At 43.2% G+C, this 15,493-nt stretch overlaps 1 protein-coding gene across 1 annotated transcript; it reads right to left on the bottom strand.

The window, feature by feature from the left end:
- Nucleotides 1–279: 279 nt before the first annotated feature.
- Nucleotides 280–15,166, bottom strand: LOC145356164 (phospholipase A2-like). The gene is made up of 4 exons (XM_080208773.1): nucleotides 15,133–15,166; nucleotides 9,643–9,799; nucleotides 1,921–2,045; nucleotides 280–398 (listed from the first exon to the last, which is right to left on the bottom strand). Exons 1-4 carry the CDS (start codon nucleotides 15,164–15,166, stop codon nucleotides 280–282), a joined length of 435 nt encoding a protein of 144 aa, XP_080064899.1.
- Nucleotides 15,167–15,493: the final 327 nt, after the last annotated feature.

Raw genomic sequence — 15,493 nt, 5'->3', positions numbered from 1 at the left:
AGGCCTCTGGCATTGTGAGGCGGTAGTGTTAATCACTGTGCCAGATTGCCCAGTGCACACTGGGGGATCATGGATCTGGTGTACACATTGCAAGTGCCTATCTTGTGAAACATCAATCAGTTAATCATTTAGACCTTGAGCAATTTTGTCAGTATTCCAGTACAATACATTTTTTTTCCTTTTCTGTATGTGTTTGTGATGTGATTTCCACAAGGGACAAGCAAACAGTGAAGGAAGCTTTATTAATATTTATTCAGTTATCTAACTTGACATCCACTTTCAACAGTAGCGGTCCCTGTCAAGATTTTTATTTTCAATGTTATATTTGGCCTGAGAAAAACAGATGGCTACTGTACGATCGCAATTGCAAAGATCACTCTCACAGAGATTATTTGCGTCTGAAAAAGATAACATTGATGGTTAGGTTATTTATCTTCATCACTACACCTCTGAACAAGAAAAGGCCAGATGCCTCAACTGGTTTATTTACAACATTCTCACCTCAAAGCTGTTGCTAGGGTATAGTTTCACAAGTGTATCTCACTTGGTGCTTCATCATCTAACAAATGATTCATCATGAGTGAGCCTAATTAGTCAGCATTACAGAGCTATTCAATTGTTGTGACTCAGTGCAATCCTGCCAGCCGGTGAGGGTATTGGATGAGGATTGGTGGCAGAGTGGGTTTCCGTGGGTGTCAGGAGGGATTGTAGAATTGTTTTAAATTTTACTAATTTTACTAATTAGGCTCATAGAACATAAGAACTATTTCTTACGTTCTTATGTTCTGTGAGCCTCATTAGTCAGCATTACAGAGCTATTCAATTGTTGTGGCTCAGTGCAATCCTGCCAGCCGGTGAGGGTATTGGATGAGGTTTGGTGGCAGAGTGGGTTTCAGTAGGTGAAATTAGGAGGAAGAATCTGGTTGAGTTATTACCTCTGGCACTAAGACCAATTATAGCAACATCACCATTAATTACCCCACAAAACACAGCTGATCAACTCAGACTAAGGACCGCTGGGGGAAGTGGTGGCACAGTGGTATTGTCGCTACGCTGGTAATCCAGAAACCCAGGCTCCTGCTCTGGGGACCTGGGTTTGAATCCTGCCATGGTAGATGGTGAATTTTAATTCGATAACAATCTGGAATTGAAAGTTAATGATGACCATGAAACCTTTGTCAATTTTTGTTAAAAACATATCTGGTTCACTAATGTCTGTCAGGGAAGGAAATCTGCTGCCTTTACCTGGTCTGGCCGACAAGTGACTCCAAACCCACAGCAATGTTTTTGACTCATAAAATGCTCTCAGGAATGGGCAATAAATGTCGGCCCAGCCAACATCCCAAGATCTAAAATAAAAAAATTTGGGACCTTTACAGTCGCCACACTCCAGCTCCTGTTCAGGTACACTGAGGGAGAATTTAGCATGGCCAATGCACGCCTTTTGGACTATGGGAGGAAACCGAAGCACCCAGGGGAAACCCATGCAGACACAGGGAGAACATGCAGACTCCGCACAGAGAGTGACCCAAGCTGGAAATTGAACCTGTGAGACAGTAGTGCTAATCACAGTGCCAACCCATTTTCTCCTCATGGTCTACACCAGACTGACCACAGCCGTCCGGCTCAAAAACATTTCTCCTCAATTCCCTTCTAATCCACCTATCAATTATTTTAAATCTGTGGCCCATGGTTACTGAGCTCTCTGCTGAGGGAAATGGGTCTTTCCTATCAATTCTAAACAGACCCCTTGTCGTTTTATACATCTCCTCTCAGCATTTCCCATATCCCATTGTTAATAACAGCAGGAGTGTAGCTCTCTGCTATTCTGAGATTCATTTTATTCACTACTCAGTATGTGTACATCACTGAGGATTTGCAATGCTAATTTCTACAGCTTTGAAAGGCTCAGATACCCACCGCTACAGATGATTTCGTTCCCAGTGCAAGAAAAGTCATAAATTTCAATGTATGGGCTGTCTATCAGAAAACGGCAGTGATTCTTTTTTGCTCGATGGTAGCAAAGGTCATGTTCCAGGCAGCACCTATAACAGAACGAAAAAGTCAATGCGTGCAATGTTAGTATTAGAGGAGTGCAAAGTGATTGGCTCATCGGCTGATTGACAGTTGCTTCACTCTTGTCATATTTCGATGGTGTGACTGCAGGTAACTACTTGAGGACTTCAAATAAATGTCTCACACAATTAAGTTGTTGTGACTTACAGTGTGACACCTTTAAGGATGGTGGGAGGAGATTCAACAGTAAGGGAACTGGATCTTATCTGATAGGGATATCCAGGCGGGGTCTCGAGGGATATTGTCTGTTGGTCGCGGTAGGACAATGTGATTGAACATAAGAACATAAGAAATAGGAGCAGGAGTAGGCCATCTAGCCCTTCGAGCCTGCCCCGCCATTCAATAAGATCATGGCTGATCTGAAGTGGCTCAGTTCCACTTTCCTGCCCTCTCCCCATAACCCTTAATCCCCTCTCTTATCAAAAACCCATCAACCCACATCTTAAAAATATTTAGCGAGGCAGCCTCCACCACTTCAACGGGCAGAGAATTCCAGAGATTCACCACCCTTTGAGTGAAGAAGTTCCTCCTCAACTCCATTCTAAACCGCCTCCCCTTTATCTTGAGGCTGTGCCCCCTAGTCCTACTGTCTTTTTTGAGCGGGAAGAGTCTCTCCACCTCTATCCTATCCATCCCATTCATCATCTTGTATGTCTCAATGAGATCTCCCCTCATTCTTCTGAACTCTAACGAGTACAAGCCCAGTTTATTCAGCCTCTCCTCATAGCTCAACCCCCTCAACTCCGGTATCAGCCTAGTAAACCTCCTCTGCACTCCCTCCAAGGCCAAAATATCTTTGCGCAGGTGCGGCGCCCAAAACTGCACACAGTACTCCAGCTGCGGCCTCACCAATGCCCTATACAGCTGCAACAAGACCTCCCTACTTTTATATTCAATCCCCCTCGCTATGAAGGCCAGCATCCCATTCGCCTTCCTGACCACATGCTGCACCTGCAAACTGGGTTTTTGCGACTCATGCACAAGGACCCCGAGGTCCCTCTGCACCGTCGCCTGCTGCAGTTTTTCGCCCCATAAGTAATAGTCCTTCCTACCATTCTTCCTACCAAAGTGGACCACCTCACACTTGCCAACATTAAATTCCATTTGCCATTTCCTGGCCCATTCGCCCAGCCTATCTAGATCCTTCTGCAGACTCTCCACACCCTCCGCACAATTTGCCTTTCCCCCAATCTTGGTGTCATCAGCAAATTTCGACACCCTACACTCGGTTCCCTCCTCCAGATCATCTATATAAATGGTAAAAAGCTGAGGCCCCAGTACCGACCCATGGGGCACTCCACTAGTCACCATCCGCCAATCCGAATAGCACCCATTGACCCCCACTCTCTGCCTCCTATTTGACAACCAATCCTCTATCCACGCTAACACCCTACCCCCAACTCCATGTCCCTCGACCTTCTGCAATAACCTCTTGTGAGGTACTTTGTCAAACGCCTTCTGAAAATCTAGAAAGACCACATCCACCGGCTCTCCTCTATCCACCGCCCTAGACACATCCTCATAGAACTCCAGTAAATTTGTCAGACACGACTTCCCTTTAATGAAACCGTGCTGCGTCTGCTCTATCAAGCAATTCCCTTCAAGATGCCTCGCAATTTCCTCCTTAATGACAGATTCAAACATTTTACCTACCACAGACGTTAAACTGACCGGCCTATAATTCCCCGCCTTTTGCCTGGCACCCTTCTTAAACAACGGCGTAACATTAGCCGTTTTCCAATCATCCAGCACTTCCCTGGAATCCAGCGACGTCTGGAAAATAACCACCAAGGCATCCACTATCACCTCTGCCACCTCCGACACAGGGCTTGGCAGGACTGTCCCTGTGCTGCACTGCTCTTTGAGTCTCCACTTTATTTTCTCCAATTTTATGAGCACTGACATTTTGAATATTTCCAGATTATGTTAAACTGTTCCCACGCTCTCACACCGTGGCCCGAATTATCCACCCCACTGCCGCCACGGCGAGCTATTGGCCACCGGTCGGATCTTCCCGTCCCGTCAAAGTCAATGGCAGTTTGCATGGTTCACCAGCCCCATCGCCAGAACCCACTGCAGGAGATTGACTTCAGCGGGTGGGAAAATCCTTTTGGCAGGAAGGGCTGGAAAATTTTCCAGTCTGTATGACAGAGGTGCCTGATGAATTGGGGGATTTTCTGTGCCATTTCTACATTGGGGGCAGGATTTATCGAGAAACCGCTGTGAGTTATGCAGCAGTGGGATGTGACCCGTCCTGTTGTCAATGAGATTTCCCATTAAATGTGCCCCTTACTGCTGGAAAATCTATGGTGGGGGGCGTGCTGTTGGCGAGACCGGAAGATTCCACCAATGTGCCCAGCATACCCTCTAATTCCTAATTTTTACTCTTATTCAAAGCTTTTAAAACTTTATTCTAACGTTTTTAAACTCTGTACCAGTGCCACATTCTGCACCCTCTCCTTTCCTTCTCTATGAATGGTATGCTTTCATGGGATGGATAGGATAGAGGTGGAGAGACTCTTCCCACTCAAAAAAGACAGTAGGACTAGGGGGCACAGCCTCAAGATAAAGGGGGGGGGGGGGTGCGGTTTAGAACGGAGTTGAGGAGAAACTTCTTCACTCAAAGGGTGGTGAATCTCTGGAATTCTCTGCCCGTTGAAGTGGTGGAGGCTGCCTCGCTAAATATTTTTAAGAAGCGGGTTGATGGGTTTTTGATAAGAGAGGGGATTAAGGGTTATGGGGAGAGGGCGGGAAAGTGGAACTGAGACACGACAGATCAGCCATGATCTTATTGAATGGCGGGGCAGGCTCGAGGGGCCAGATGGCCTACTCCTGCTCCTATTTCTTATGTTCTTATGTATAGCGCAAGAAACAGTACTTTTCACTGTTTACCAATACACATGACAATAATAAATCAAATCAAAAGCCAGAAAGTTCTGGCCTGGGTTAAAGAAAGAAATCATAATCCCAGGGCATCCTAAAGCATTTTACAGCAAATAAAATGTTTTTATTTAATGTATAGTCACATTCATAGGAAATTCAACAGCCAATTTATGCACAGCAGGATCCCACAAACAAGAGGATCAGATAAATTGAGTGAACTTTGACTTTGATTTGAATGGTCAGTATTGGTCAGGCCTCTGGGAGGAAATACTTTGCTTTCTATTCTCACTCCTCCTTTAAGACCCTCCCATCATACCCACTCTCTACTGAGTTTTTGGTCACCTGTCCTAATATTTCCTTCTGTTCTTCAGTGTACTTTTTTAAAGGTGCTATGTAAATGCAAGTTGTTGATATTTATGCAGTCTCTCTACAGCTTCCACCAATTGTCTGCAGGTTGTTGTAGGAGCCTGGGAGAAATCCAGTCAGAGATACAGTGCCGCAGAAATGTCAGGGAAGCTATCTTCCCTTACCCAAGTGCTGATTCCTTTGCAGAAACAAACCATGTTGATGGGTTACTCAGTATACCCAAAGTCTGTGTGTATTGGATTATTTTTGATGTCTCTGCTTGCTCAAGCAGTTCGCTGGTGTCGGTAATCTAGTGACAGGAAACACTTGTTCATTAGCAGTTAATGCAATAATTTCCCCAATTGTGACCTTAATTGGGGATAATCAAAGAGCTGGCACTTAGAGCTACTCGGATTATTTAATCATTGGCTGTCCTCTAAATCCTTTCATTCTGACTGGAGGTACAAACACACTGGGTGTACTGGCAATTCACACCATTACATTGTAAAGGCCAATGAAAAGTGGTTTCATTTGAGAAGTCCTGTCACTTAATGAAAATAATTTTAAAAATATATTTTAACCCTGTGTGAACAGTGGCTTCATTAAGATTGCTTTCCCCTTGGGGATGCTTTATAGGCATTGCGTGTCTAAGATGTACGACAACATTAGGATAGTGCTCCCTCAGCATCCAGCTGACGTGCGACCACATGCTGTTACAAGCAGGTGAGAAGGGATGAACTGGCTCCCCTCTCGTCAATCTCCTTGATTGGTCACAACAGAGATTAAAGTTTCTCATTTGTGAGACTTTGCGTCTTCACATTATAATGTATTTTACTATTTAAGCTGTGAACAATAAGCAGCCAAACAAGTAAGATTTTCTTGAGTCAAAGAAAGTGAATCTATTGGCCCCTAAACCTGAGAAAAATAATAAAAATGCAACTTCAAGTATTCAGCCTTCATCCAGTCATAAGGACGCATACACACACACACCCCCAACATACACACACACCACGCACTCCAACACACACACCCTCACACATACACACACACAGGTAAAAGAATATATAGTTAAGGGTACAGTCAGATGTAGAAGATGTTGCAATTAATATGAGATCTTAGTTCGCTGGTAGGTTTCTGGTTGAGTGAGCTTCTCAAACTAGGCAACATGTTTATTCCAAAAGAGAGCGAGGGAGAGCCCTCCGCTTGTTTCCATTGTTGAAAGCTTTCTTGACACCATCTGTTTCACTTGCAATCTCTTTTTTCTGGCTGACAATCTTGTCTTGAAATACTTCACCCATTGCGTATTCCCAAATGGTTTTGGGTTTATATGTCAGCAGCGACTTGATTGAGGTGTTCAAGACTATGAGGGTGGATAGGAAGCAGCTGCTCTCCTTAGTTGAAGGGACAGTTACGAGGAGACACAAGTTAAAAGTGAGGGGTAGGAGGTTTAGGGGGGATTGGCAAAAGAACCTTTTTACCCAGAGGGTGGTGACGGTCTGGAATGCACTGCCTGGGATGGTGGTGGAGGCGGAGTGCCTCACAACCTTTAAGAAGTACCTGGATGAGTACTTGGCATGCTGTAACTTTCAAGGCTATGGGCCAAGTTCTGACAAGCGGGATTAGGAGGCAGGTCAGTTACATGCGTCGGTGCAGACTCGATAGGGCAAAGGGCCTCTTCTGCGCTGTAGTATTCTGTAATTCAGCCATTGTTTCAATGATCAGTGCTTTGCATTCGTACTATCTCTTCCCTGGATAGTTAAAAGTTTTGATGGGTGCCTAATTTATAAGAAACGTCTCTCTTCACATTACCATGATGATGATTTGCGGTTTTCACCTCGGAACGTGGTGTGCATTTTTGAATAGTTTGCTCTTCTCAATTCAAAATATTAAAGTTCCAATCAGTCAAAAGGTGAAAAAAAATAATACTTTAAAAACTAAAGTTCTGAGGTTGTAACTGTGGCTGCTCCAGTAATGTCTATCACTTTTCCAGCAAAACAGAAAAGTGTGTTAAGTGAGTGATGAAATTCGATTGGGTGATGATACTATCATGGATAAAAAGCTCACAGTGTGTGCAAACCTGGTGCGAGAGGGACTGCTAAATATGTGTACATGAAGAGAAACTACGAAAGTTAGGTATGAGTCCTAGTAGAGATTGCTGGTAAGTGAGCGATGATGGTGTGATGCGTTTCCCAGAATCTGAGGCTAGTGGTGCAATTGGTAGGATGTAGCATTTGAAGACACATTCACTAACCTTGACTAGTCATGTGAGATCATTGAACTTTGTGTACCACTGAGTTCAGGTCCTTAGGATTTGACTCCTGACATTGATCACAATGGCTTTCTGGTACCACTGCCATCTGAGAGTTTGTCTGTAGGGCCTCCTGTGACCAAATGCAATTCGTCCTTGACCGAGGTCTCCAGTGCAGCATTAAAAAATCTCAAAAGCTGTTCTGCACCATTCTGTGCTGTTCTCCTGTCATTCCTGCAAAATTCCTTCCAGCACATGCTCCAGCCACAATGCATTTCCCTTCCATGAGACGATGGCTGACTAAGTAGTGAAGGCCAGCTTTCGTTGTTGCTTGTCTCTCTCAATGTTGGGCCCCTTGCTTGAGAAGTCCAGCTGTTTGGTTAATGATGGCTATATGCTGGAATCATGTTCACTAGCAGATAGTGCAAAATTAGTATGCTGCCTGCATTGGAAGAAGTGAGCAAAGGTTGATCCTGCATCATGAACCCTGCACCCATTTTTGGTGGGCTGTGGAATTTAGCCATTCTAGTCCCAAACACAGGAGTAAATTTGGACTACGTAAGAGTTTTGGACCATGTAGGAGTTTTAGACTATGTAGGAGTTTAGCCTGCTCACAATGTGGTGCTTTTAGAGCAAATCAGAAAACTCTATTTAGTAGCACAGAGAATAATTGGTAATCATGGACACATTACCATACTCACAGCTGGTATTAGGGGAGATGTTTTAGCTCATAGATCTTGCCTATTCATGAAAAATTGCGTTGGGTACATAAGGGAAACTATTGGGAGTTGGATTGAACTGTGATGAGCCATGTGGTTTAAAAAAAGTTGAGAAGCCAAATGAAATTAATTTAAAATCTTTGAGACTGAGATATGTGAGTTGGTCATTTGCAATGTTGCAGAGAGTAGGGGAGGGCTGGTTGCAGAGGAGAGAGATGAAATGTTACAAGGGAACAAGAAACCAGGAGATGGCCACAAGCAGTAGTTGCTATGAAAATAGATGTTTCAGCCTTTCCTTATATGGAATGTGAGGCTTGTTTCATTCCAAGCTCTGACTACCATTATGACCCCTCATATTGCGAAGTGGTGGATCTCATAGTGCTGCACCTCACTTCCAACTCTTAATGCAATGAACAAGTTACTTTTCCTCCTTTCAGAACCCAAATCCTTCCTAAATTCTGATCTGCCATAAGTGAAGTCTTAAAACTGCTAGAAATCATAGAATCCCTACAGTGCAGAAGGAGGTCATTCGGTCCAACAAGCCTGCATTGACAACCATCGCATCCAGACTCTATCCCTGTAACCCCACCTGTTTACCCTGCTGATCCTCCTGATGCTAAGTGGCAATTTAGCATGGTCAATCCACCTAACCTGTACAGCTTTGGACTGTGGGAGGAAACCAGAGCACCCAGAGGAAACCCATGCAGATATGGGGAGAACATGCAAAATCCACAGACACACTGACCCGAGTCTGGAATCGAATCCGGGTCCCTGGTGCTGTGAGGCAGCCATGCTAACCACTGTGCCACAGTGCCGAGGAAGTAATCAGATTGCCGAATTAGAAAGTATAGAGTTTAGAAGAGACATAAGAACATTTTGCAATGGATTATTATTGAGAATGTTATCATTGGTAAACTTTACAAATTTAGTGGCCAAGTTCCCAAAATGTACCTGAATGACTGGAACCCAATAATGGTGTGCCTAAGTTTCCAGGCTGACTATTTGGGGCTGGCAAAAGCGGGGATGCTAAACATGGAAGTTCCTTTCCCTTAAGCCTTCTGTAGGACACAGCAGGACGCCAGGTGTACTGGCTCATTGAGGGACTGGAGTCTCCCAGTAATATTGCCAAGGCCATATCATTTTTAAGTTTTAATGGCAACTATCTTTATAGGAAGTTTTAGAAACATTTCAATGTTACTTCCCAGGGGGAATTTTACTGGAATCATTCAAAATCAATCCCACTTTTCAATTTGGCTGTCCAGCTCAGGAAGGCAGGAGTTTTCCATCAACCACAATTTCTGTTCCAATTAAACACATCAGCCAGTTACCCATGGGGTCTGGATTGTCAAGTGTTGCCATGAATGGACGTACTTGTCTAATTCGTCAATGTATTTTCCGGTACCACCAAGTCCACAGTTACATCCATAACCATTGTAATCCAGAATGGGAGAACTCTGCGGAAGCACACACAAAATCATCTTCCTGAGCTGCACTACCGAGTAAGGTGTCACCCTGGCACTTGCAGCAGCTGTGGAGAGACACATAATAAATATTAATATAAAGAAATATGGGCAGCTGTTCATGTTTGTCATGGCAACCCAGCACATTTTCAGTCCTTGACAGTAAAATGTTCGTCCAATAGCTCAACTGAATGAAATTTAATTTCTGCTTTTTTCCTGAGAAAATTCCAGATGATCAGAGGTGAAAGTTAGAGAATTAAGAAGTGTGGTGCGCTTTCTCAGCTTGATTCATGTTTATTCTGCAAGTGACTAGTTTAGAATTGCCCTTTAGTGTCCGGGGCACTAGCTAGGGTAAACAGGTGGGATTGTGAGGATGGGGCCTGGGTGGGATTGTGATCAGTGCAGACTTGATGGGCTGAATGGCCTCCTTCTGCAGTGTAGGGAATCTATGAAACTATGGAAAGTAAATGTTCCCATCAGCTAGAATAAGAACTTTAATGGAGGTCGTACTGAATGGCATATTTGGCTGTGTATCTGAGAACGTGTTTCCTTGCTCTCGTTCAGAGGTTTGGCCTACCTGGGGCAACTTTGTTTGAGCATTTGATTTAGCAGCTAGCTATTGAAGCACTCACAATTAGCGGCTAATCATTTACTTTTCACCTGGCAACTTGTTAGCAGTGTCATCAGAGAACACAGGATGTACTTTGTGACAAAAGCAAATCACTGCCGATGCTGGAATCTGAAACAAAAATGGAAAATGCTGGAAAATGTCAGCAGGTCTGACAGCATCTGTGGAGAGAGAATAGAGCCAACGTTTTGAGTTTGGACGAAGAATCATCCAGACTCGAAACGTTGACTCTGTTCTCTCTGCCCAGATGCTGTTAGGCCTGCTGAGATTTTGCATCATTTTCTGCTTTTGTTGCACTTTATGACATTCCTCTGACCATTATTTTAATCGATATTAATCATTTCCCACGAATACATAAATATCTCAGTAACAAACAGATGAATCTATGACAAATATCCTCAGTGTTGCTAAACAAGCAGCAGTTTCTTTGAAGTAAAATGTAATTGATAAACTGCTAACAACAATACAGCAAGCTTGCCACAGATTAAGATTTTCAATGATAACAACAGTGTTCTTTTAGATCACTCGCCCCATCCCCTTATCAATAATAAGTACGACATGGTCACAGACTTTTTATTCATGAGGTTCAAGGCATCTGATCAACTGCCTGTCACTTTTCTCCTGTCTAATAGCCAAATTGCTTTGTCTAATAGCCAAATTGCTTTTGACTCTCACCCTAACCCTAACTCAAACGGCTCCCCCCCCCACCCCCCGTCCCACCATGACTTCATCCTGAACTCGCAGCTCTCTCTAGTTTCTCTCCTACCTCTCCTGTATGCCCTCCGTGAGTTTAATTTGTCCGTTAAATACACCTTCATCCTCGTGACCCTATCCCCATTAAAATGCTGACCATCCGACTTCCCCCTCTAACTCCATGTTAGTTGATATTGTTAATGGCTTATTCTCCAAGATGTGGAGATGCCGTCGTTGGACTCGGGTAGGAACAGTAAGAAGTCTCACAACACCAGGTTAGAGTCTAACTGGTTTATTCGGTAGCACGAGTTTTCAGAGCGCTGCCCCTTCATCAGAAGAGTCCTTCACCTGATGAAGGGGCAATCTCCAAAATCTCATGCTACCAAATAAACCTGTTGGACTTTAACCTGGTGTTGTGTTATTCTCCAAGAGTTGTTTTCTTTTTGAAATCTGCTGTTATCACTCATCTCCTTATATAAAAAAAACAGCCCTTGCAAAACCATTGTCCCATCAACAAACTCCCTCTCCAAAGATATTGCACATGATGTTCCCTCCCAAATCTGTGTCTATCTTTCCCAAAATCCCATTTTTGAATCACTCCAGTCAGGTTTCTGCTCCTGCTACAGCACCAAAACAGCTCCAATCAAATTCACAAATGACATCCTATATGGCTGATACAAAGTTAAAACCATCCCTCTTTGTCCATCTCGATCTGCCTGCAGGCTTTGACATGGCTGACCACATCACTCTCCTCCAATACCTCTTCACTTTTGTCCAGCTGGACTATTTTTTGCCTAGTTTCATTCTTACCTATCTAGTCATAGCCAGATCAATGGCTTTTCTTCCTGATCCTGCATCATTACTTTTGATGGCACTCAAAGATCTTTCCTTGGGCCCTTCTTATTTCTTTTCTGCATTCTGCCTCTCAGCGATGTCATCTGAAAATGTTTGTTTTCATGTACCAACAACACGCAGCTTTAGCTCACTACCAACTCTCAATGTTTCCGCTGTCGCTAAATTATCAAATTGCTCATCTAACAGTCAGTACAGGATGAGCAGAAATTTTCTCCAATTATATACTGGGAAGACTAAAGCCATTGCTTTCAGTCTCAGCTCCAGACTTTCTTCCCTACTTAACTGGGGAGGCAATGGTCTAGTGGTATTATCGCTAGACTCAAACCAGCTGATGTTCAGAGGACCTAGATTTGAATCCCGCCACGGCAGATGGTGGAAATTTAATTCAATTTTTTAAGAAATCTGGAATTAAGAATCTACTGATAACCATTGTTAAAAAACCCATCTGGTTCACTGTTACCCTTTAGGGAAGGAAATTTTCCATCTTGACTTGGTCTCGCTTACATTCAACTCCAGACTCACAGCAATGTGGTTAACTGTCAATTGCCCTCAGACAACTAGGGATGAGCAATAAATGCTGGCCAGTCAGCAACACCCATGTCCCATAAAAAAAATTTTAAAAAACTAACTCCATCATTCTCCTTAGCAACAGTCTGAGGCTAAACTTGAGTGTTTAGAACTGTGATGTCATACTTGATCCCAGGATGAGCTCTTGACTATATATTTGCACCATCACTAAGACAATCTGTATCCAAATTGCAAAGTCCTCTTTTCCCCTGTGATCGATAATAGACACTGCCTCACAGTCAGGCAAAGTTGTGAGTTTAAAACTCTCATCCTTGTATTCAGACCTCCCCATGGCCTTACCCATCCCTATATCTGTAATCTCCTATAACCCCACAATCCTCCGAGCTGTCTGGGTTCAACTCACTCTAGCCACTTGAACATCTCCAATTTAAATCACTGCCTACTGAATCCCTTTACCTCAGTACCTCTCGACCTCACTTTGTTCCGTTAAGGCACTGATTAGGACCAACCTCTTTGGTCAAGATTGCCGAAGATGTATCTAAATGTCAATTTTTGGTTTATAATGCTCCTGTGAAGCACCGTTTGTCACTTTAAAGGATAGATGTAAGTTGCTATTCTGTTTTAATAATTCACATTTTAAAAAGAACCCATAACATAGAAAAACATCTAAAATTGATTTTCAAATTGGTTATGGCACAAAACTGAAATGTGACAGAAAGAAAAGGGAAGGTAACCAAGGGCTTCAACAAAACAGATAGGTTCCAAGGAGGGTCTTACACTCGGGGAAGGGGTTAAAGATATGGCAAGAATTAAGGAGGGAATTCTAGATATGGGGCTAAGATAGCTGAAGACACAGCCATCAAAAATGGGTGAAAGGAAGTGGGAATGTTCCAAAGAGGAGAGTCAACAAAGAAAGAGAATTTGGGCAGGAGAGATTTGGGCTGGAACAATTCACAGAGAAAGCAGGAGGAAAACCATAAACCAGAAGGATATAAATTGTGAATTGGAAATATGGGAGCCCAGAGCCAGCAAGGGTAGGGTTGATGGGTCAACAGGATCTGCTGTGAGGTAAGAGACAAGCAGTAGAGTGTTGGGTGAATTGAAGTTTCCAAGGGTGGATGATGGAAGGAAACCATGAACACTGGAGGTAACAAGATATGAATGAGATTTTCTGCAGCAGATGAGTTGAAGGTAGGGTCGCGAGTGGAATTGGAGGTAGCTGATCTTTGTGATAGCATGGATATAGGGTAGGGAGCTCTTTTGATGATTGTCTGCTTCAGCTATAAACAGTAGCTGACTGGAAGGAAGGAGAAGATGACCAATATGTATGGATTGACTGCCTGGTCCACTGACTGTAAGATACAAGATTCGCATGGATAAAAGCGTTGCCAATAATACAGCACCATATGGATCTAATCATAGAAACATAGAAACTAGAAGCAGTAGGCCATTTGGCCCTTTAAGCCTGCTCCGCCATTCATTTTGATCATCAAATGCAATATCCTGATCCCCTTCCCCACCCTCCCCACCCTCCCCCCCCATATCACTTGATCCCTTTAGCCCCAAGAGCTATATCTACAGAAACAAGCACTCAAGAAAGCTCCCTGTTTCCCAAATGGCCTGTCTTCCCCTTGTGCCAGGGATGTGGGCTGTGTGGGTGGAGCTGAACTATAACATTGGCCTTCCCAATGTTTAACAGAAGGAAATAGTAATTCATTCAAGATTGACGTTGGACAAGAGGATAACAACCTCTGTCCACAACCAGGCAAATCAATACTCTGAGGACTAGTTCTATTAAAATCGCTCCTGACCTCCAGAGGTAACGAAGCGAAGGATTTGACCATCTTCACTACAATATTGCACAGTGATTCGAGGAAAATAGATCTGAAAATTGCCAACTTTCAAATCCTTAATAGCTGCAGGAGTCACTGAACCAACAACAGTATAAAATACTTCCTACCTTTACGCTTCAGTCAGCAGCATTTTGAAGATGGAACATCTGTTCTAATGGAATAGCAGCTGGAAAGTAATCCTACAAACATCACAGGATCCATCTTGTCCCATTGAGTCTTTGATGAGTTCTGTTTCTATCCATTCTATAATCCCACCCAGAACCCAGGCGTTTACAGAAGAAATTTACTGCAAAATGCATACAAGGGCTATCAAAGAAGAACTGTTTGTCATGCAGAAGAAATACAGGAAATGTACATCATTTGTACACCTATATCCAGGAAAAAGCTGGCTCTTTGTGGCTTGTCCTGGTCCTGATCTCCGCTCTTTGTGGAAACTGTAATCCAGACACAACATCTGGTTGCCAGTACATTAACACATACAAAGGCAGTGCGGTTCTACATATCAACTTATTTTCATCTGTTGTGCTGTATATAGTACATCTGTGTACAGTTGCATACAGACCTGTACATTGCTCAGTTAATAGTCATAATGTGCATAAATTAGCAACATAATTGGATCCACCCTTGCGAAAAACTCTGCTTTCAACACTGTCAGCCTGTGTGTTAAAGCTGGTAACATCTGCTATAACAGATGAAGGTGATGAGCACAACACCACTACTTCCAATGTTTGAAACATCCTGTCTCCTCCATGCCTTACTGAATCCTAAAAATGTATGAAAGGTAACAGCATATTCCCCCTTTCTCATTCACACAGCAAATGTATTGGACATTCTTTCTATGTACCTGCAAGCAGCACTGTGAGAATCAAGGACCGCATTTTCAATTTTCTTCCAATGTTTGAGAACGTTCTTCTCAAATCCATCAGATTTATATCCATGCTTTGTCCTTGAGCGTGTGTATTTTGAAAAGATAACATTTGTAAACTACAGATGGGACTTTCTCAAATTAGCAGTGGAAACTTTAAACTAAAATATCACAAATATTATAAAGGCTGATAACATGAGGTATGGAATTTCACAATGTGTCCTAAACCTGGTGAAATGTGGGCACTGAAACTAGCAAGAGTGGCAGATACATTCGAGACCAGTGCTGAACCTTGGCTAGACACTAACTGCAATTGGAACAAAAGTACTAAATATGGACT

The sequence above is a fragment of the Carcharhinus amblyrhynchos genome, chromosome 20 (assembly GCF_965287045.1).
Source record: "Carcharhinus amblyrhynchos chromosome 20, sCarAmb.v2.hapA, whole genome shotgun sequence".
NCBI lineage: Eukaryota > Metazoa > Chordata > Chondrichthyes > Carcharhiniformes > Carcharhinidae > Carcharhinus > Carcharhinus amblyrhynchos.
The sequence above is the reverse complement of the archived record's forward strand: the minus strand, read 5'-3'. Positions and strand labels throughout refer to the sequence as shown.

Coding starts and splice junctions, on each gene's coding strand:
- LOC145356164 (XM_080208773.1), bottom strand. CDS start 15,166: ATGCGGTCCTTGATTCTCACAGTGCTGCTTGCAG. Junction 9,800..15,132: donor TCTCACAGTGCTGCTTGCAG/GTACATAGAAAG, acceptor GTCTCTCCACAG/CTGCTGCAAGTGCCAGGGTG. Junction 2,046..9,642: donor TACATTGACGAATTAGACAA/GTACGTCCATTC, acceptor GTTCTGTTATAG/GTGCTGCCTGGAACATGACC.